The sequence below is a fragment of the Hakea prostrata genome, chromosome 5, assembly GCF_041222555.1.
Source record: "Hakea prostrata isolate BN-2017 chromosome 5, UWA_Hpros_2, whole genome shotgun sequence".
Classification (NCBI taxonomy): Eukaryota; Viridiplantae; Streptophyta; class Magnoliopsida; order Proteales; family Proteaceae; genus Hakea; species Hakea prostrata.
The window spans coordinates 1,416,714-1,440,376 of NC_142604.1; the positions used below are offsets into that span (position 1 = coordinate 1,416,714).

Sequence of the window (23,663 nt, forward strand, 5' to 3'; positions counted from 1 at the left end):
TCACATTAGCTGCCATATCCACGCCAATTCTAGATGTATCCTTGTTGGAATAATTCAGAGGACCTTGAGCATCTCTTCTTCACTTGCCCCTTTGCCCACATCCTATAGGGGAAATCCTTAGCCTCCACTTGGCCTCTCTCCAATCGCTCCTTTGGCTTTGCTCAAGATTTGTCCTGGATCTTGAGGAAGTTTTTTGGATTCTCCATCTGTGACTAGCTTGGTAAATTAATTTTGGTGCTACTCTCCATCACTTGTGGTAGGAGGGTGACCTTACGAGATGGACTTCCAAATCTCTCTTTGCAAACAAGATTTGAAAAGCCATTTGTTTTTTGATGTCTCTGCTAGGCTTTAGTTAGTTCCCCACCCCCTGTTGTAGATACCCTAAGGAACAAGCTCATTGTTAAATCCTCCGGTGTAGGTTCCCCCCTCCAGCCTCCCTCTTAAAGGCTGGTCATTCTTCCCTATGTACATTCTTTCTTCCCTTTGGGCCTCTTAGTTAAGTTTTAAATTCATCCCCCCCCCCCCAAAAAAAAAAAAAAAAATAAATAAATAAAGAACACAACATAACACCCTCTGAGACCAGGGTTTGGCTTATTTATGGAGAAGCTGCTGAACTGAATTAAAAACGGACTTTCTTGTCTCTCCTTTCCCTAGTATTAACCAACTCAATGAAACGTGAAGCACTTGTTCTCTAAATCCAACCTTACCCAGTCTTCTTGAGTTTCACCTTATCTCAACTATTGAGTTTCACCTGACTCAAACCTCTCTTGATCGGTTCTTCTACCTTGTAACCATTGTAGTCTCCAATAGAGTTAAAACTCCTTCTCTGCTGTATATAAACAGAACCTATAACGTGAAAGTAATCAAGAAAATTACTTCAACAACAGAAGCAAGTCTTTTATGGTATCAGAGCCACCTGGGCTAATTTTTTTTTCTCTGTTTCTTCTCCATGTCGACTTCTTCCACTTTCGCTGTTCTCCATGGCTGCCAATCTATTGCAGCTCTTTAGTTTCCCTTAAATCCTCTATCCAACATCACCAATTTGGTTTCCATTAAACTTGATCGCCAAAAGTATCTTTTATGACGTTCTCAATTTTTACCTATACTTCGTGCCACAAAGATGTATGGATATCTCGACAGATCGATTGCCTGCCCAGCAGAGACGATTCCTCTTTCTTCTAATCCTGCTGTCCAAACAAGAAACCCAGCTTATGATGAATGGGTTCTTGGTGATCAGCTTCTTCTCAACTGGATCAATGCACCATTGACGGAACCCTGTCTGGCACAAGTTGTCGGCCTTCAGACATGTGCTGCTGTTTGGAATGCCCTTGAGCGATTATTTTCATCTCAGTCACGCGCTCAAATCATGCAATTGCGCTATCAGTTACAAACACTCAAGAAATGATCTCTTTCTGTAGCAGATTATTTCAGCCGTATGAAGAGCATCACAGACTCTCTTGCTGCTGCCTCCCACGCTGTTCCTGACAGCGACCTTGTTTATATGTTCTTGGTGGACTTGGTGCTGGTTTTGAATCCTTCGTTACTGCCGCCATGACTCGAACAGATCCTGTATCCTCAAATGAACTTCTTAATCTTCTCATCAGCCATGAGTTACATCAGGCCCAGTTTCATCCAATCTCTGAGCCCTCAACTATAGCTCTTCTTACTAACAAATCTGTCTCGCAGCATCCTCAAGGTCAGCACTCTTATCATTCAAACAGTCGCCCCAATGAGATGCGGGCTGCACCTTCATTCAATCGTGGTCGTAACCGTTGTAGGGGGCGCACACACTCCCAAGGAAGTAGACCACTTAATCAACCTAGTGGTCGAATTGTATGCCAAATATGCAACACTCCAGGACATATTGCTATTGATTGTTACAATCGGTTGAACCTTGCATATCAAGGTCGTCAACCCTCTAAGCAACTTGCTGCCTACAATGCTGAAATTTCGACATGGTACCCGGATTTTGGCGCTACTCTTCATATCACCAATGACTTATCCAATTTAAGTTTCCATTCTGACTACTCTGGTTCCGGTACAGTAATGGTTGGTGATGGCACATGTTTGAAAATTTTACACACTGGTTTCCATCAATTACCTAATTCTTTAAAGCTGCATAATATTTTGCATGTTCTAATCATTTCCAAAAATCTTTTATCTGTGTCTCAATTTAGTAAGGATAACAACTGTTTTTTTGAATTGTATCCGTCTTGTTTTCTTGTAAAGGATTTGAGCACAGGGAAGGTTCTACTTCAAGGGCCAACGCATAATGGTCTCTATAATGTTTACTTACCCAGTTCTCACTCAAAGCAACCACAGTCTATCTCCAAGCCTGTTGTCTGCTTTGGTGAATGAGTTTCCTCCAACATTTGGCATCATCGTCTAGGCCATCCTGCACCACCAATACTTCGTCATGTTCTCCGCCATCACCGACTTCCTTGCACTTCGGCTTCACTTACTAAAGTTTGTTCTTCTTGTCAATGTGGCAAGAGCAAGCAGTTACCATTTTCTAGTTCAAATTTTGTTAGTAAAAAACCTTTTGATTTAATATTTATGGATGTTTGGGGTCCTTCTCCGATTATTTCTGCCTATGGTTATCATTATTATTTACTCATTGTTGATCATTTTTCTAAATATACATGGCTCTTTCCTTTATTTTCAAAGAATGAAGTTTCTTCAATTTTCTTGACTTTTGCAAAAATGGTTAAAATGCAATTTAATGCACGCATAAAGAATATTCAAACTGATTGTGGAACTGAGTTTGTAAATATCACCTTGCGTCATTACCTTCAGTCTCATGGAATTTTACATCGACTTTCTTGTCCTCATACTCCTCAACAGGTGGGTCAGGTTGAGCGCAAACATCGGCATGTAGTCGAAACTGGATTGACTTTACTCTCTTATGCAGGCGCTCCTAAAGAATTATGGGTCGATGCTTTTCAAACTGTTGTTTACCAATTGAATCGGCTCCCATCTCGCACTACAAAAATGTGTACTCCTTATGAAATTCTTTTTGCAAGATGTCCTGACTACCAATTTCAGCGGGTGTTTGGATGTGCTTCATATCCATATTTGCGGCCATATCACAGTGATAAATTGGACTATCGAAGTGCACAATGCATTTTTATTGGGTACAGCTTAAATCATCATGGTTATTGGTGCTATAACCCCACAAATGGCAAAATTTATACTTCACGGCATGTTGTATTTGATGAGCAGACATTCCCATTTCGCTCCAAGCAACAACCCCTAACATTGGCTACTAGAGAACTTGGGCTTAATCGGGTTCAACTTGGCACCACTTCAATTCCCATCCCTTTGCCCCAACCCCACTCACCCTTTTAAGGTCCCTCTGCCGTTAATTCTTCACCACCAACTATACCAACTTCCCTACCTCCTACCCCACCCACAAATACAACCAATCATGCCGTACCTCCCAACTCTACAAATGCACCTCGTTTTACCCACATTCCATCTTCTAACACCATTCCCTCATCCACCATTGCTTCTGAACCAACCACAACCACCACCAACACCCACTCCATGATTACTCGGTTAAAGGATGGAACAAGGAAAGCCAAGGTGCTATGTGCTTCAAAGTATCCTCTTATAATGGCCTTGAATGCATCTGTACCGGCAGCACCAAGATGTTTTTCAGAGGCAAATAAATCCCCAGATTGGCGTCTTGCAATGTCCACAGAATTTGCTGCTCTTCTTCGTAATGGGACGTGGTCTCTTGTCCCACGAAAGCCAACATATAATGTGGTAGGGTGCAAATGGGTATATCGTGTCAAACAAAAATCTGATGGCACCATTGATCGATTCAAGGCACGCCTAGTGGCAAAGGGTTTTCATCAACAAGCTGGTGTTGATTATGATGATACCTTCAGCTCTGTTGTCAAACCAACCACTGTTCGCACCGTCTTATCAATTGCAGTGAGCAATAATTGGCAAATTAATCAACTGGATGTTACAAATGCTTTTCTCCACGGTGTTTTAGATGAAGAGGTATTTATGACCCAACCACAAGGATTCATTGATTCACAATACCCCAATCATGTATGCTGCTTACACAAGGCGATTTATGGTCTCAAACAAGCACCACGTGCTTGGTTCCAACGGTTCACCACATTTCTCTTGGGGCTAGGATTTTATGCATCTACAGCAGACTCATCCTTGTTTGTCTACAATCAAGCTAATATTCGGATGTACCTTCTCCTCTATGTTGATGATATAATACTCACAGGTAACTCATCTGCATCTATAGCATCTCTCCTCCACAACTTAGGGACTTAATTTGCTATGAAGAATCTTGGCAACATCCATTATTTTTTGGGAGTTCATGCAACATGTATCTCTACCAGTCTTCATCTCTCTCAGTCAAAATATATTTTAGATATATTAACAAAAACAAAAATGACTGAAGCAAAACCAATAGCTTCTCCTATGACTGCTGGTTCCAAGTTATCTCGCCCATAATGGTGATCCCTATGATGATGTTACTCTTTATAGAAGCACGCTTGGTGCTTTACAAGATTTGAGTCTCACACTGCCAGATATTACTTACTCGGTTAATCAAGTATGCCAACATATGCACTCTCCACACATTCCTCATTGGGAAGCTGTTAAACGGATACTACGCTATCTTAAAGGGACTAGCAATCAAGGACTTCTAATCACCAAGGGCTCGTCCTTCCCCATTATTGCTTATTCTGATGCCGATTGGGCGGGCAATGTTGATGACAGACGATCTCTCACTGGATACTGTATTTACTTAGGGCCAAACCTAATATCTTGGGCAACAAAGAAACAACCTGTCGTTTCACGCTCAAGTACAGAGTCTGAGTATCGTGCCCTTGCTGTCACTGCTGCCGAATTATCCTGGATTCACCAACTTCTTAAGGACTTATGCATCTTCATTTGCGATGTACCACTCATTTGGTGTGATAATATAGGTGCTACCAATCTTGCGGCCAATCCTGTTTTTCATGCACGGACAAAGCACATTGAAGTGGATTATCATTTTATTCAGGACCGTGTGACTCGCAAGGATTTGTAGGTACAGTACGTCTCCACTCATGATCAAATTGCAGACTTATTCACCAAAGGCTTAACTGCACCACGGTTCAAGAAGTTACGGGCCAAACTCAATGTGACAGATAGTCCCATCAGTTTGAGAAAGGGTATTAACCAATTCAATGAAACGTGAAGCACTGGGTCTCTAAATCCAACCTTAGCCAGTCTTCTTGAGTTTCACCTTATCTCAACTATTGAGTTTCACCTGACTCAAACCTCTCTTGATCAGTTCTATTTCATCTCATCTACCTTGTAACCACTGTAGTCTCCAATAGAGTTAAAACTCTTTCTCTGCTGTATATAAACAGAACCTGTAATGTGAAATTAATCAAGAAAATTACTTCAACAACAGAAGCAAGTCTTTTACCTAGTGGTAAGGGTTTCCAGGTCCTATGTTTCTGCAAATAACCGACAAGAGCCCTATTATATCTGATCTATTAAAAATTTTTTTAGACTTCATCTTCTTCTCACTTGTCAATTCATCTCTAGTAATCCTTCTCACTTTTTTCCACCAAAGAATTGAAGTTCTGTTTTTTATATACAAGGCATCTCAGCAAAATTGTAGATGAAGGTTTTTTTTTTTGAAGCTTTAAATATCTGAGGTTGTTTGTAGCCTTGGAGTTGATCATGTACCATTTCGAAGCATTGGTCGGTCGAGTAAGAATTGAATCATGGATACTGTTATCTAATGGTAGCTGAAGCAAAGATGTTTGATGTGAGCATCCGTGATCAGAAAGAAAAATCTCTATCATTCAACACTAGCTAAGCATACGGATAGTCGGATACAATGCTCCAACATTCGGATTTTGAAGCAAATCCATAGCTTCATGATTGTCAGTGGTCCCCATACCTCTGCACTAAGAATGCTTATCTTCATCCATGTGATCAGTAGGATGCACCAACATTCCGATTCTGAAGCATATCCATGGCTTCATAGTTGTCAGTGGTCTCCATCCCTCTGCACTAAGAATGCTTTTCTTCATCTGTAGGATCAGTATGTCAGATGCCATTGGTTATGCAAATCAGCTGTTCTGACAAATTATTAAACCACACGTTCATCTGGAATTCAATGCTTACAGTCTCAGCTCGAAGCTCTAATCCCTCAAATGCCATTTCCATCTATACCAGATGGAAGATAAACATTTAAGACTGGATACCTTGGTGATGATGTGGATCACTAATTGGATAACATGGTCAAAGATATTCTCTTGCATAAAAACTTAAATAGAATTTTTTTTCTTGTAGTGCTTGAAAGCTTCAAATGAATCAATTTCTTCATAAAAGAAAAATAATTTATTGCAGTAGGAAATATCTTAAAATTACAAGGGCAAGAATTTTGACAGGGAAAAGAGAGTTTTCATGCTGAGAATATTCTCTTTTGAATCTAGGTTGAGATTATGTGAATTAGGATCACTTCAGTTAGCTGTCTGTCAGTCTTCATTACAATACTTAAATGAAGACCATAACTGACCTCCAAAATTGTGTTGAGTTTTAGAAAGTTCTGTTCGGTGTCTATTTTTTAAGAAGAAAAATTATATTCCTTTTCTTTCTATTAGTTTAATCAATTGTGCTGTAGATAATGTTTGGCACGTATCATTGGCATTTTATGTAAGTTTTAGTAAAAGTAGAAACATTTTTATTAAATATAACCAATACAATTTATGTTTTACTTTTAGTTACAGAAACGTTCTTTAATGTTACCACACAGAATTCAGGGCCGAGAAACACAAAAGCTCTGCCAGACCTAGAGACTGCCAAAAAAAGGAAGGGGGGAAAATGTCACTATACAACACCTAAGCTATCCCCAAGCTGAGAATGCTCAACATGCACTTGTTTCATCGTGGCCCTCTTTATAATGATATTTTGTGCATATTAGTTCTTTTTATAGTGTTTTATGCTTTAGTAGGTTGTGCTTGTTGCCTTGGTCAGTATTGACTTGCTGAATGCTTGGTCATGGGTTCAAACTAGAAACAGCCTTGCTGGAAACTGGGGTAGCTGTGTTGGTTTGACCCTTCTCTGACCATGCTAAACATCGGAGCCTTGAGCACTGGCTATGGTCTTTTTAGTGTTCTATGCTTTAAAAGTATATTTTGCATTATCCTAAGCATTTACATTTGTATTTTGACTATTTCCATACTTGTCTAGTGTATCTTGCATTTCTCCTATACATTATGATGGGTTGGTTAAAATCACCCTCGGATATGATTCCCGCTACTATTACTTTAGTTCTCACCCCTGTGTGGTTTAATTGCCTTCATCTGTTGAGGAGAATGATTCTGGTCCCGGGTAAAGATTAGTTTTCCAGTTTGATCTCTGACTTTGAGTTGCTCTTTTTAATATTTGAAGACCAGCTTGAATGATTTTTATCTTTATTAGTCACTAAAATTTTTATGTGGGTGTTCTGTTGTTTCCGGACTAGTCTAACCCTTCTATGGATCATTCTAGTTCTACCCAGTAACTGTTAGCCTTAACTGTAGTCCTTATTTACCAGTTTTCAGTTGATACACTCTAATCTTGCATGTGCTTTTTAATTTCTCTAATGCCTTCTTTAAGTTAAAAATACGACCCATTTTTAGTTACTTGTTTTATTGTTGTGTCAAAATATCCAAATGTTTTATTGTTGTGTCAAATATCCAAAAGAAAGTAAATACTTTCCCTAATTATTTTTCATCTTTGAATTTTGTTGTCAGGATTTTATTACACGTGGTAACAGAAGTCTACCCTTATATAGGTGACTTCCTCAAATCATTTGTGCCAAATAATGCAGATTTATTACCTGTTCACTCATGATTTGTGTTGGGCCATGCAGCAAAGTTGTTGATGCTCAATCACCTCCAGCAATCGTTGTCCCTGCTAAAGGCTCTAGCTTCAGCAGGAAATTGCGTGACACTGATCTGTCTTGGCATGATTTTCTAGAGAGAGTCAAAGACGCCAAGTATGCATCTTCTTTTTGTATGCCCCCCCCCCCCCCCAAAAAAAAAAAAAAATCATCCATATCTTTCCTTATTTTTGTTAACATAAAAGAAAAATAAAATATAATTCTTTTCTTTTTGCTTTTGTTACCTTGTGTTCTATATATAAGTTATGGACCCATATTGAACCTTCTAGTGCTGCTGTCAGTACTTGTATTAGGACATACTCATGATAGAGGGAGTGTCCTGATGTGAGAGATTCGGTAGTAGTTGTTTTGCTTTAAGCTCTCTCTCTGTCTCTCTCTCTCTCTCTCTCTCTTGCTTATTTCATGGTATCAGTGCTTTAAAACCAGTCACCCGCAGATCCAGATTTTGATATTCTAAAAGCTTCTTGGTCATGGTTTGCCGCAATGTAGTGTGCTTTATGTGATGTTCAGGTCCTAATTAATGGAACAAAATAGGTTCACTTTACATGTTCTTTGATTATCACAGAATGCTCAAAGCATTGAGAATACCTGAAGGCTGTGACAGATTCTGCCGGTGTTTTACTTTTTGTATATGTAATTACTTCATATCTGGCTATCGCTTGGCTTTCAAAATTTTCCAGATTGATTCACCTTGCTCGTCAGCTCACTTGACCTTAGTTGGAGCAGATTTGGTGGCTGTTTTGTTTCAGAATAGCTTTCTTCTCCTTGACCAAGCAATACCCAATTTTGGTGGGTAAATTTAAGAATTGAAATTATTTCTCTTTTTGGATGATGGCATTCATATTTTGAGGAATTGATGGACTTATAATCAAAGGTTCAAAATTTTGCTCATTTCGGATTTTTTTTTTTGAGATTTCAACCCTCCATCTCGGTGGGTTTTTGGGGTCATGCTGGCCTGGTTTTTGGTATCTAGCCTAATTTGAGGCCCAATAAATACACTAAGAGTGTTATTCTTGCTTAAAACCTAACCCAAAGTGGTGTTTTTGATTGCACATACCCGGCTGTGTTCGAGCAAAAGCTGGAATTCTGGAACATGAATTTTAACCAATGTAAATATTGTTGAGAAACACGATATTGGTTGAATGGCTGATTGATCAATGATCTCAAGCTCTCTATTTATAATTAAGTGGAAAGTACACTAATACAAAGAATATAATTTTTCATGAATACAAACTCTAATTTAACTCCTATACAAACTCAAATTTAACTCCTAGTAGAATCCAACACTCCCCCTTAAGTTGAGGCATAGATATTAATCATGCCCAACTTGCCTACAATAGGAAGGAAATCTCTTTCTTTCAAACCTTTAGTGAAAACATCTGCTACTTGGTCTCCAGATCTTACAAAAGGCATGCAGATAAGCCCTTCTTCAAACTTTCCTTTGACAAAAAACCTGTCAATTTCAATGTGCTTAGTTCGATCATGTTGCAACGGATTATTAGCAATACTAATAGCAGCCTTGTTGTCACAGTATAACATCATAGGATTTGGAACTTGGACTCCAATATCTTGTAGCAAGCTTTTCAACCATAGTAGCTCACAAACTCCACGAACCATAGCTCTATATTCAGCTTCAATACTAGATAAAGCTACCACATTCTGTTTCTTTCTTCTCTAAGTAACTAGATTACCTTCAACAAAGGTATAGTAACCTAAAATTGACTTCCTGTCTGGAGATCCAGCCCAGTCTGCATCAGTGTATGCTTCTACTTTTAGATTATCAGTGGGTGATAGAAGTATTCCTTTTCCGGGAGTTCCCTTCAAATACTATAGTATTCTGGTAACAACCTTCATATGAGCTAAATATGGATCATACATGAATTGGCTCACTATCCCTATAGCATAAGCGATGTTTGGCCTGGTGTGGGACAAGTAAATAAGCTTCCCTATCAGCCTTTGGTATCTTCTTTTATCCATTGGTTCTCCCTCTTTTTCTTTAAGTTTAGCTCCAGCTTCAATAGGGGTATCACTTGCTTTACACCCCAACATTCCCACTTTTGATAATAGATCTAGGACATACTTTCTTTGGGATAGGAATATACCTTTTTTTGATCGAGCCACCTCAATCCTAAGAAATACTGTAACTTCCCTAGATTTTTAATTTCAAACTCTTTGCCAAGAAAGTCCTTCAACTTTTGAATTTCTTCACCATCATTCCCTGTGATGACAATATCGTCTACATAGACAATGAGAAGTGTGATGTTAGTACCTGACTTCTTGACAAATAGTGTATAATCAGCATTGCTTTGCTTGTACCCAATAGAAGTCATTGCCTTTAGGAGGCGTCCAAACCAGCATTTAGGAGATTGTTTTAACCCATAAATTGACCTCTTCAACCGACAAACTTTCCCTGCAGTATTGTCATTGGAGAAATCATGTAGGATTTCCATATAGACTTCTTCTACTTACTCCCCATGTAAAAAGGCATTCTTTACGTCTAGTTGGTGCAAGTTCCAGTTTTTGTTCATAGCTATAGACAACAGAACTCTAACAGTGTTTAGTTTCGCAACAGGGGCAAAGGTCTCCTGATAATCAATCCCATAGGTTTGGATAACCCCTTTGCAACTAGTCTAGCTTTCAACTTGTTGACTGATCCATCCATATTTTGTTTAACCACAAATACCCATTTGCAGCCCACTGGTTTTTTTCCTGGAGGAAGTGTAACCAGCTCCTAAGTGTCATTTTTCTTCATTGCCTGCATTTCTTCTACCATAGTTGCCTTCCATCTCTTATCAGCATAGGCTTCCTGTCAACTTTTAGGAACAGATATAGATGACAGAGAGGATATAAAAGCACGGTAGGAGTTAGACAAAGAGTTATAAGAAACATATTTAGCTATGGGATGTTGAGTACAAGATCTGACCCCTTTTCTAATAGCAATAGGAAGATCAGAAGAAGATATCTTAAGGGGAACACTAGAATTTGATTCTGGAGCAGGAGACTAAAGTGGTAACATATCACCTTTCTCCACCTGCTTTAGCCGGTTGTAATTCTTCCTCTGATAAGTCTGCACCTCCTTATTCTGGTCAATCTGGTTTTGAAAGACCCCAACAATTTGTCTAGGAGTGGTCTCCCCCTGGCTAGGTTCTTCACATGGTTCAGAAAACGAAGGGGGAGGATTAGAGTCCTCAGGTATACTGGCTGAAGTCTCCCCCTGGTCAGGAAACTCTTAAGTTGTGTTGGTGTGTGATAAGAAGATCTAGAGTTGGAAAGAACACCTCTCCTTTAGGACTCTCCCCTTAGAGAGGTGTATAGTAAGGGCAAGACTCATTAAAAATTATATCCATGGATACAATGGTTTTCCGGGGAGGATGATAACATTTGTACCCTTTTTGAGTAGCAGGATACCCCAAAAATATGCAGTGTAGGTTGCGGGGAGCCAGCTTACTCTGGTGGGCTGTGATTCTGGCATAACACACGCATCCAAAAATCTTTAGGGGAATAACAAAAGAAGAGGCTCCCTGAAGAATCTCATTAGGACATTTAAAACCAAGTATCCTACTGGGTATCCTATTCATAAGGTAAGAAGCAGTGAGTATAGCATCACTCCAGTATTGGTTAGGTACATTCATAGCAATCATGATGGAACGGGCTATCTCTAAGAGATGCCGATTCTTCCTTTCGGCAACCCCATTTTGGGCATCCGTATCAACGCAACTGATTTGGTGTATTACGCCAGATTCAAAGAGATATCTCTGAAATTCACCATCAATATACTCTGTGCCATTGTCACTGCGAAGGATCTTCACAGTGGCATTGAACTAAGTTTTAATCATATTATGAAAATCACGAAAACATTGGAAAACCTCATTTTTTTGTTTTAAAAGATAAATCCATGTAGAACAAGAGTGGCAATAAATAAAAGTAACAAAGTACCTATGGCCAGTAATAGACACGTCGGTAGGGACCTCACACATCAGTATGAATTAGCATGAAAGGAATAGTTTTTCTATTATGAAGAGAAGGTAAATAAGTAGAACGAGTCCGCTTTGCAAAAATGCAGGCTTCACAAAAAAAATTATCCTCGTTACAAGAAGAAACCAAATCAGGAAATATTTTCTTAAGAGTTCCTAGAAGGGGGGTGACCTAGCCTACGGTGCCACTAATGAAGGTTTGATATTACCGAATGGACCGGATTAGAAGATGTAGGCAAAGCACAGATCCTTCAATCGGCTTGAGCAAAATAAAGTCCATTGTCTAGTTTACCATGTCCAATCTCCTTCCCTGTGACCAAATCCTGGAAGACACAGTAAGATGTGAAAAAAGTCACTTTACAATTCAAGTCATGTGTAAGACTACTGATAGAGAGCAAATTAGTAAAGAAAGAGGGAACATGTAAAACTTTAGACAAAGAAAGTGATAGAGAATGCTGAATGACCCCTTTTTTTTAGCAATGGAAGAATATGAGCCATCAGCAATTCGAACTTTATCCTTTCCAGAAGTTGGAGAATATTGTAAGAAAGAGGAGGATAAACCTGTCATATGATCTGTGGCTCCTGTATCAATGATCCAAGGAGTAGAAACTGAAGAAACTTGAAAGCCTATAAAAGTTTTACCTGAAGTAGCAAGGTAGGAGTTGGTATGGGTAGCAGAGAAAGCCTTGGTCGAGGTTGCGCCGGCAATAGAAGACTGCAGAATATGTCACAGAGTAGTGAACTCCTCCTATGAAAAACCAACGTCTCAGAGAGGGTATGGTGAAAACTGTCTCAGAAAGATTAGCCTTTGGTTTTCCCTTTCTTTGTGCTCATTTTTTCTCAAAATTAGCAGGCTTCCCATGCAGTTTCCAACAATTTGCCTTGATATGATATGGTTTGTGACAGTGCTCACACTTGACAATCTCCTTAGCTTGATCAGATTTAGTGCGAACAGATTATAAGGTTGATTTCTCCATAATAGGAGTATGAAGCATGGCTAAGCGACGATTTTCCTCACACTGAACAAGAGCATAAGATTGTTCTAGTGTAGGAAATGGAGAACGACTTAAGCTTGTACTCTAATCTGATCGTACTCCACATTCAAACCTGCCAAGAAGTCATATACCCGAATCTTATCAATGTGCTTCCTATAAGTAGTCACATCATCTGGGTTAGTGGGATGATAATCCCCATAATGATCCAACTCTTGCCAAAGAGATCGCAACGCGGCATAATATTGGGCCACAGTTAGTTCCTTTTGGGTAGTCTAATGAAGCTTCTTTCGTAGCTCATAAACCTGTGCATCATTCCCCAACTGTCCATATGTTTCAGTAGTAGCCTTCCGGATTTGGGCTACAGTATCAAGTAATAGATATCCACGGGCAATATTTGGAATCATGGAATTCAAAAGAAATGACATAATAAAAGAGTCATTCGAGATCCATTTATCTTATGAAACGCCTTTGGTAGTAGGTTTGATAGTGGTGCCCATAATGTGTCCAACAAGTCCTCTTCTGGCAATAGTCAAGTAAGCAAACCGGGACCAAATCAAATAATTTGTCCCATCAAAGCTTACCGGAAGAGGATGAAGAGTGGGGTAATTATCGGAGCTAGTGGGAGTAAGAGTACCATCAATAGTTGTCTTGTTGACAAAATTATCTGTAGTTCTTCAGTCTTCAACCTTTCAAAGTAACAGAAATGTTGCAGAATGCAATAGCCAAACAACCCAAAACAATTATAAGTAATGATAACACGTGAAAAATATCTCCTCAGGTTACCTCCAATTAGTATATTGTTGAACCAAAGTACACCAGGAAAGTTTCCAAAAAGACTAGAGGGACACAATCAGTCCGCTTAAATACCAAACTCCTTAGACAAAATTTTTCTTAGACATGCACATAATCACCCAATATACATTTCCAGGATACCCGGAAAAAAAACAAACACGTGAATAGCGATTTCAAAAAAAAAAAATTCTACAGCACTTCCGTAGGATGAAAACAAAACCTTGCTCTAAATGGTTCGGCCAAAGAGCAATGGGTTTGGTCTAAATGTAAAGAGAACCAAACATATGGTCCGGCCAAAGAGCAATGGATCTGATCTAAATGTAAAGAGAACTGGTTTGGTCCAAATATGGTTTAGTTTGGTTTAACTATAAAGACTTTCAGAAGGGTTTTAAGGGTTGAAGGTCGTGTTTCAGAAGAAGGTTACTTGGCTTTGTGTTGATGGCAATGGTGAAGATGAAGGCTGAAGGTGACTATGGCGGCGATGGCGGAACTTAGATGGAGATGGTGAAGATAGTTGATGGCGGAGTTCTTCTTCTTCTTTCCCTTTTTTTCTGTTCTTGGTTGAATCGAACTCACCGAATGCAACGGTACTGAAGAACAGCCAGAAAGGGTGATGAGTTTCAATGGGTATTGAAGAACATCCAGAAAGAAAGGCAAGAAAGGGCGATTGGTTTCGATGGGTCTTTGATGGGTTTGAAGAACTGCCAAAAAGAAAGGCGATGGGCGATGGTCTTTCTGTGACAGAGATAGCGAGAGAGAGAGAGAGGCGAGGAGGTAGGTTCGACACTTCTCTCTTTTTTTTTCACTTCCCAAATCGAAATTAGGCTATGATGCCATGTTGAGAAACACGATATTGGTAGAATAGTTGATTGATCAATGATCTCAAGCCCTTTATTTATAATTAAGTGAAAAGTACACTAATACAAGGAATAGAATTTTACATGAATACAAACTCTAATTTAAGTCCTACACAAACTCTAATTGAACTCCTAGTAGAATCCAACAAATATGTATATGATGCAAGAGAACATGGAGATCTTCGTTGAAATGCAACAAAAAATACAATAACTAAAATTCAATTTACAAGTAGTAAGGTGTAAAGGTCTGTAGTCAGTGACTTAGCAGTATTGTACTAAGATCCACATGATGCACGTGTTTGCCGGCAGAAAACACACAATAACAAGTGGTAGATGTTGAAGATTCACTCAAATAGTGCAAAAATCACTCAAGAACAGGAGAGAGAATTGTTATGTATGTGGGCCTAATTTTGCATGACTATATGGGTTGGCAGGGGGCGGCAGCCCCCTGTGGGGAATGGAGCTCGCAGAGCAATTTGCATTGAAATTCTTCATGCGAAAGCCCATATTACCTTGAGAGTTGAGATATGTACGGTGTTTAACTATTTCTCGGTTTAGGGTTTTGATCCTAACAAGACCTTGGATTCGATCCAAAGAAGAAGCTCTGAGAAGGAAGCTCGAAATTTTGCTCATACCAAGACCCCTTTTTCACAAGATTTCTCCCATTTCTTGCGAGATTTCGCCAAAATTTCATACTTTCTGATTTTGCCTTGTGTTTTGTTTCGCTCAGTATCAAGATGGAAAATTCACGAAATTTAGAACATTGCTATTAATAAAGTTCGAGTGATCCAAAGTTGAAGCCCATCAGCCCCTCTCTATTGGTTATAATCATACTTCTCTTTTGATCGAGGCCATACTAGATACAAGACCTAAGACCTCTTCTCCTAAAGTTATTTTAGATTTGCCCCTTACTCTTTTAGTTCCTCCTCTCAGAATTAAATCACTCCTCTATACAGGGGAATATCTTGTGTATATGATTGATATGATAAACTGTCCTTTCTCAAGCAAAATGGAAAGTCGTTGAATGAATACTTCAATTCATTTGTTAGTACAAGAGAGGAGCTCAAAATTCATCATCTTTGTACTATCAAAATATGGAGCATTTACAACTTTGGCAGGTAGAACATATTGTTACAGAATTTATGGAAGGATGAATACCGACTAGCAGTCTGTAAAGAGTTGATTACTTGCCGTAGAAAAGGCGCCCTTGGTTAACGAGTCCTGTTCATATCTTCAGTGTGGTGTTGCTTCTTCCTAGCTGATGTCTCACCCTACCCTAAGGATGTTTCAGCCTTTGTTGCTAGTAGTGGTTGGGTTTCTCTAGGCAAGGGAATGGCTCATGGGGCAGTCATGGTCATAGTGGCATAGGTATAGGTGAACAGCAGGGTGACTGCCTCCCAAATAGCGTACCTTTTGTGGCAAGCCAGTCACATAATTGATACCTATTGGGTAAACATCTTCAACCAGTTAAGGTTCCCCCCTTAGGTAATATTACTGCATTTAATGGTCCTACCACATAGGTATCCTCTAGTGACATCAATCTTGCTTCCTCATCCGGGGCTCAATCAACAATCTTTTTCTCAAGATTGCTATAAACATTCACTTACACTTACCAAGAATCTGCAGGCTGCAATCATCTACTGCATCCATGACCTTGCATCCTGTTCTGTATCAACCACGGTTAGCATTGAATTTATTATCTGTTAGTCAACTGACAAAAACTCTAAGCTGCTCTGTCATCTTTCTTCCTATTGGGTTTCTCAAGGTCTTAAGACAAGGATCATCTATGGCAGGCTTGAAAAGGTTGGACTGTACTGTCTGCATGACATTGGTTGGTTTGTTCCTGTGCTACTGGTATTGTAACTTCAGTGTGTCTCCTCTCCAATTGCATTTTTGGTTAGGACTCCAAGTAATCCAAGCTTGAACATATATCCCAAGCTATAAGTTGATGTCTCACATGGAGTATGAAGCCTGTGAATTAGGGAAACATCATAGGTCATCCTTTGCTATTTGCCCAGTTTCAGGAAGTTGGATTTTATTTTCATTAGTTCATCCCCACTTTTGGATTCTTGTTATATCAGAATATGTTAAACCTTTTTCTTGTTTTTTTTACCTTTGTGGATGATCATTCCCGCATTTTATGGGTGTGCTTGTTGAAAGATCTCTCTGAGTTTCTGTGTGTCAAAGATTTTTATGATTAAATAAAAACCTAATTTAATGCTCTTATTGAGGTATTTCATTCTGATGATGCACTTGAATACACTCAATCAGCTTCTACCTTTTATTTTGGTTATAGCACTATTCGTAAATTGTTGACGTAATCCCCCAACAAAATGGATTTGCTAATGGAAAAACAAGAAGATTTGTATTGGTAACAAAAGGGTGTTTAGAGACATCATATCAGAACGATGCAAGTAACTCCTAAATACTTATGAGAATTATATTAAAAAAAGGGGAAATGCTAATGATTTATGCAAAATACAGTTTGACTCAGACAACACTATAAATAATGATATAAAATGTATCTCATTTATAAGATGAGAATATAGTGCAACGAGACAAGTTCATTCAATTAATTGTATGAATTGGATGATGTTTCTTATGTATTCTAATGCTAGTTTCTTGTTTCTTTTGGCTATCATATTAGTATCATATTGATTATTATTGGCAGATACACTAAGGCTTGTTAAAACCTGGAAACTACATGCTTATGGAGATTGCTTGATCTGAGTTATCCTTATTGGTCTCCCTAAACAGCTCTGGTGTGATGTCATTCTCGTTACATGTTTGATCAATCAGATGCCGTATTCTGTTCTCGCCAATAAATCACTTTTTCTTTTTTTCCTCCCTCTATTGCGTTTCTCAAAACGTCCTTGTTTTTTTCTTTGTCATCTCGGGTTTTAATTGTGTTCGCTTTGCTTATATTTTTCACCCTTAAGTAGATAATTTGTCTCTCAAGGCTATGAAGAGTACATTCATCGGTTATTCTAAAACTCGGAAAGGGAATGGGTGTTACAGTTACCCATTGGCAATTCATTAGTGCCAAGATACCTTCTTTGAAGCTTCTGCATATGCTGAATCAGTGCCTGAATTTCATTAGTTGCCTTCGGTGGGGTCAAGGGTGGTTTTAGGGTAGTCTTACACAGAGCATGATGGATTTGTATGCCCCAGCTTGGAGGGAAGAGTAAGGTTGTGGGCCTTGTGGCTCATATGACTCTAGTCCCCGGTTGGACATTCTGTTGTTGCTGGTGGTACTTGTAAGTTGTATCAGAATCTACTCACCTTAGGGGGATTGTCGTGTCATGAGAGAGGTTTGATTGTGATTGGCTTGTATTTTCTTGTTAGATAGGCTAGTTGGTAGTTTTCTATTTGACTTTGATTTCATTGTTGGATGTATTTCTTACTATTTCACACGTTATAAATATATTCGACAGTCTAGTGGCAGTAGGTAGACACTGGTTTTTGTTCTAGATCAATTTTTGTCAACTGTTTCTCTCTCTCTCTCTCTCTCTCTCTCTCTCTCTCTCTCTCTCTCTCTCTCTTGTTTGAGCTTTATGTCATACAGTGAGATCTTCCATGCAATAGGTAACAAATAGTGGCTATAGAAAATGTTGAAAGAAACGATTGTAGTAGAATGGCTTGTTGATCCATGATCTCAAGCCCTTTATTTATAATAAAGTGGAAAGTAGACTATTACAAGGAATAGAAGTTTACATGAATGCAAACTCTAATTTAACTCCTATACAAACTCTTATTAGACTCCTAATAGAATCCAACACTCCCCCTCAAGTTGAGGCATGGATATCACACATGTCCAACTTGACCAAAAAAGTATAAAACATCTGTCCGGTAAACATCTCGCAATTTGATCTTCAAACTTATAGATTACGTCTGCCTTATAGACTTCCATTTGATTTTTGTCCTCATCTTTACTGCAACTTTATGTCTCCAAGGAAGAACGCCCAAGTAAAAAAGTAGAATCTTCAAATGTTGAGAAGACTAAATTTCTGCACAAATCTGAGGGAAAATATATTTTTGGGGTAACAATAGCTAGGGTAAAACAGCCAAAGTGAAAGTTTTGATTTGTAGCAATGTTAGATCTTTAAAGGGAAAGTTTGCCAAGGGACAATCTCCAAAGGTAGGGGAAAATTTGTCAAGATAAGTGACAATCTCCAAAGGTAATAGAGATCATGTTCTGCAAAGGTCAAACGACAAGTCTTTTGCAAGGTTAGATCTCCGAAGGGAAGATGTCAAGTTAAGGGGCAAATCTCCAGGGTTAACAGAGATCAAGTTCTGCACAGTCAAAAAGATAGCTCTATAGCAATGTTAGATCTCCAAAGTGGAAGATTGTGAAGGTAAGGGAGAAACTTTCAAAGGTAACAAAGATCAAATTCTACATAAGGAAGTCTACATGAAAGGCTTTGAATTGTAGACATCTTCAATCTCCCCCTCACGTGTAGCGTTACACGTGGGAAGATAATAACAAAGGAAATTCCAATGGGGAAACTTGGAAAGGAAGAAATTGTAATAGTAAGATAAAAGTATCAGGAAAACAAATCTAGAGAAAATGACAAAATTTGAAAGGGGGCTGACCGAGCCTACGGTGCCACTGATGAAGGTCTGATATTACCGAATGGACCGGATTAGAAGATGTAGTCAAAGCAGAAGTAGATCCTCCAATCGGCTCGAGCAAATAAAGTCCATTTACCACGACCAAGGTTTAAAGTATCCCACGATACCATACGATACTAGTCGATACGTATCCATATTTGACCCAACCGATATGATACATCTCGATACGTCTCTCCATTGAATTACACTAAAATGCATTAGCCAAAGTGATACAATACACGATACAGGACGATACGTCTCTTAAAATCACCTGACCGATACGATACTCGATACCGATACTTTAAACCTTGACCACGACCAATCTCCTTCCCCAGATCCTGAAGTAGCTAGATAGGAGTTGGTAGGGGTAGTAGAGGAAGCAGTGGTCGAGGCTGTACCGGCAGTAGAAGACTGCATAATACGTCGCAGAGTAGCGAACTCCTCCTGCGAAAAACCAACATCTGCAGAGGGTGTGGTGGAAACTGTATCAGAAAGATTAGCCTTTTGTTTTCCCTATCTTTGTGCTCGTTTTTGCTCAAAATCAGCCGGCTTCCCATGCAGTTTCCAACAATTTTCCTTGGTATGATATGGTTTGTGACAGTGCTCACACTTAACAATCTCCTTAGCCGGATCAGATTTAGTGCGAACAGACTGTAAAGCTGATTTCTCCATAATAGGAGTATGAAGCATGACTAATCGACGACTTTCCTCACACTGAACAAGAGCATAAGACTGTTCTAGTGTAGGAAAGGGAGAACGACTTAAGACTTGCACTCTGATCTGATCGTACTCCACGTTCAAACCTGCCAAGAAGTCATATACTCGAATCTTATCAATGTACTTCTTATATGTCGCCACATCATCTAGATTAGTGGGGTGATAATCCCCATAATGATCCAACTTTTGCCAAAGAGATCGCAACTCAGCATAATAGTGGGCCACAGTTAGTTCCTTTTGGGTAGTCTCATGAAGCTTCTTTCGTAGCTCATAAACCTGTGCATCATTCCCCAACTATCCATATGTTTCAGTAGTAGCCTTCTAGATTTGGGCTGCAGTATCAAATAATAGGTAACCCCGGGCAATATTTGGATGCATGGAATTCAAAAGGAATGACATAATAAGAGAGTCGTTTGATATCCATTTATCCTATAAAACACCTGTGGTAGTGGGTTTGATAGTAGTGCCTGTAATGTATCCAACTAGTCCTCTTCCAGCAATAGTCAGGTAAGCAAATCGAGACCAGATCAAGTAATTTGTGCCGTCAAATCTTACCGAAAGAGAATGAAAAGTGGAAAAATATTCGGATCTAGTGGGAGCCGGAGTATCATCAATAGTTGTCATGTTGACAAAATTATCTGCAGTTCTTCAGTCTTCACCCTTTCGAAGTAACAGAAACGTCGCAGAATGCAATAGCCAAACAACTCAGACAATTTTTCTCCTTTTTTTTTTTTTTTGGAAAATTACAGATATGCCCCTATAAAACTGGAAATTACAAATAAGTCCCTGGAATTTTGGAAAATGATAATAAGGCCCCGAAAATTGCAAATTACGCATAAGTCCCTATAGTTATGCTAATTTACTAATAGGTCATTGAGAGAATTCAAATTTTCAAAATAACCCCTCCTTTTAATTCGATAGATTGACGGTAAGTTAAAGCACCACAAAACATAAACTCAACAGCGATTCAATCTCGATCTATCACAGGGACTTTGGCAACGAAACTGAGACTTAAACACCAGAAATTGCGAGAAAAATCAGAGGAAAACTCACTAGTAGGCGCAGGAAGCAGATGCAGTAGTAGCAGAGTGTTTTTGTCTGCTGTTTCGACTCCTCTTTTTCTGTCGATTGCACAGGAAGCAGCGGCAGTAACTGGAATCAGTAGGCATTAGCAGCAGCGGCGGTAATAGGGAGCGAGATTCTTCTTCTCTTCTTTTTTTTTCTTTGGTCGATGGCGGAAGCAAGGATTAAGCAGATCTCTGTTAGGTGCGATGGGATGTTGCAGATGAAGAAGAGACGTTGAGATGAAGAAGAAGAAGCTTAGTTGCAGCGGTGATTGTTCTTCTCTTCTTTATATTTTTTTTTTTTGGTCTTCGAAGTTTGCAACAGAAAAGATCGTGCACTGAAGAACAAGAAGAAAAAAGAAAGAAAAAAAAACTAATCGTAGTAACTGAAGAACAATGGTTTCGATGGGTTTGAAAGAGAGAAAAAAATTCTAATCGAATTTAGGCTCTGATGCCATGTTGAAAGAAACGATTGTAGTAGAATGGCTTGTTGATCCATGATCTCAAGCCCTTTATTTATAATAAAGTGGAAAGTAGACTATTACAAGGAATAGAAGTTTACATGAATGCAAACTCTAATTTAACTCCTATACAAACTCTTATTAGACTCCTAATAGAATCCAACAAAAAATCCAAACCGAGTTAAAAACCAGGGAAAATTGATTTATTTAGTTATTTCAGCACTTACCACTATTGAATTTAGAATCACACAACCATAGATGCTGATTTATTTTTGGGGTCATTTTCCTTTTACAATCCGATGAAAAGAGCTATACATGCTGCAAATTCATTTGTCTTAGGAATCAGGAACCATGAGAATTCCTTAAGATACCTCTTGCAGCTGCATTGCCTGGATTTCCCAATGAACCTTTGTCACTATTCAATTTAATCCAACCCAAGCTGGACTTAAACCAGAGAACTTCCATAATATGTGGTGGAGGGGCAGGAAAGGCTACAATTTTTCTTGGGCGGTAAGAGATCCTTCACTGATATTGTCTTACAATCCATCATAGAATAGGCTTCTTGGAGTTTCAAAATCTCGCGAGGTTTTGAGGTTGGTGTTTAAAAGAAAAAGAAGTTTAGAATGGCTCACTATTGGTACTTTTTCCTGATGAAAATATTAAATGGGTAATTAGTTTTGGAGTTTAATATTCTTCAGCTTTGGTAATCAAATATGGGAGTGCCTAATCTTCTGGCAGTGATTCTGGTGATAATGTTTACTGTTAGAAGACTGTAATCTAGCAAGCCGAGTTGGATAGCTTTTGAACTGAGAGTGAGATTAGGTTACAGAAATCAGAGAGTTTCGGAAAAAGAAAGTTGCATTAAGGAAGTTATAATATTCCAACTGCCATTTTGCTCCAGTGGATGAAGCTTAACTGATTATGCATTGTCCATATTTCGTGTTGTCCATGTTCTGTTATAACAGTTCTGTAAAGATTCTTGTATTATTTTACTTACTTACGTAGGCCTTGAAATGTAGTTCTAAGAGATGTAACCTGTCCTACTGCAGAAAAGGTGAATTCACTTCTGTTGAGCAACCTATAGATGCATTCATAAATATCCTATTCTCATCTGGAACAACAGGTAACTTTGTTGTCTTTGAATTTGAATATCTTATTGGTTTCCTTAAATGTTCATGTTCCATATTTTGTAAGAGTTGCTTTCATCCTCATGCTAGTGTTTTGGGCCTCATTTCAGTTCACGGTTGCCTCAGTTTTCTTACTTTTATGGTTTTCAAATGTTGATTCTTGGTTTATCTCTGGCAATGCTGTGCTACTCTTTGTCTTGGTACCCTTGAGTAATCACTTTTTCAGAGAAGTGGGCAGTTGGACTGAAGTAGATAGTGCTTTGTTTAAAATGGACCATTGTTTTCTAACTAAACCTCCTTAAAGTTTTTCTGGCTCTAAATATATAGATAAGATTACGTGAACCATATGTGGTTTTTCCTAGTTGATGTAATTTGTATTTCATTGTTGTCTTTGGTATAGTCTGTATTCTATAGTGTGGTTAGTTTAGGTTCTATTTAGGTCCACTGAGTCTCAGATAAAAGCAGCCACCTTGCTCCAGATTTCATTCAACAAAATAAACTTGGGTAAAATGGTCACCAGCAGGAAATCAGAGATACACTCAATACCAGAACTTGGTTCACAAAAATAGAGTTGGTAAGGCGTGAGTCTATATTTTGATTGACTAAACCTTTTTTTGGAATCTCGCATCCTGAGGATTGGTATTAACTGAGTTCAAACAAACTCGGCAAAGTCCTGCAACTCTGTGGGTACAATAAATTAACAAAATATAGAAGAAAGGGAGAAGAAGAGAATACATAACCACTGCTAATTTCTAACTCATTCAGTTTCATTAACTCATTCATATTATATTTCTTCTCTGCACCGCATTACATGATTTATATCTACAAACAAAACAAGGCTTTTAATCTCTAATTCATTCATTTTCATTATATACACTTCTTCTCATCATATTACATCAATATGAAGAAAATTCCCTTAATAATAGAAACCTGAATTAAAATGGAATTGAACAATCTAAACAACATCTCAAACAAAGAGACTATCAAAATACTTACATATCTACCCAACCCAATTAAATGGTTAAGCTAAAGATTACAATTTATGTCAGCTACCAACCTCCTTTAAACCAGAAAAGTGGATGAGCTCGCTGCATCTTGGCTTGGATCTCCAAAGAGCTTCATTTCAATCCAGCCAAGTTAAGGCAAC

At 38.7% G+C, this 23,663-nt stretch overlaps 1 protein-coding gene across 3 annotated transcripts in view; it reads left to right on the forward strand.

Annotated features, from left to right (window-relative positions):
* Nucleotides 1–23,663, forward strand: part of AAE17 (acyl-activating enzyme 17) — a 44,047-nt gene that overhangs the window by 13,612 nt on the left and 6,772 nt on the right. For all 3 annotated transcript variants that reach the window (XR_016173400.1, XM_089155023.1, XM_089155024.1), the window contains 3 exons: nt 7,770–7,810; nt 7,889–8,014; nt 22,439–22,512. Coding sequence is in view for 2 of the 3 variants with exons in the window: in XM_089155023.1 (XP_089011149.1) it covers nt 7,770–7,810; nt 7,889–8,014; nt 22,439–22,512 (241 nt within the window). In the remaining variant the exon portion in view is untranslated. The remainder of the gene's footprint in view (nt 1–7,769; nt 7,811–7,888; nt 8,015–22,438; nt 22,513–23,663) is intronic.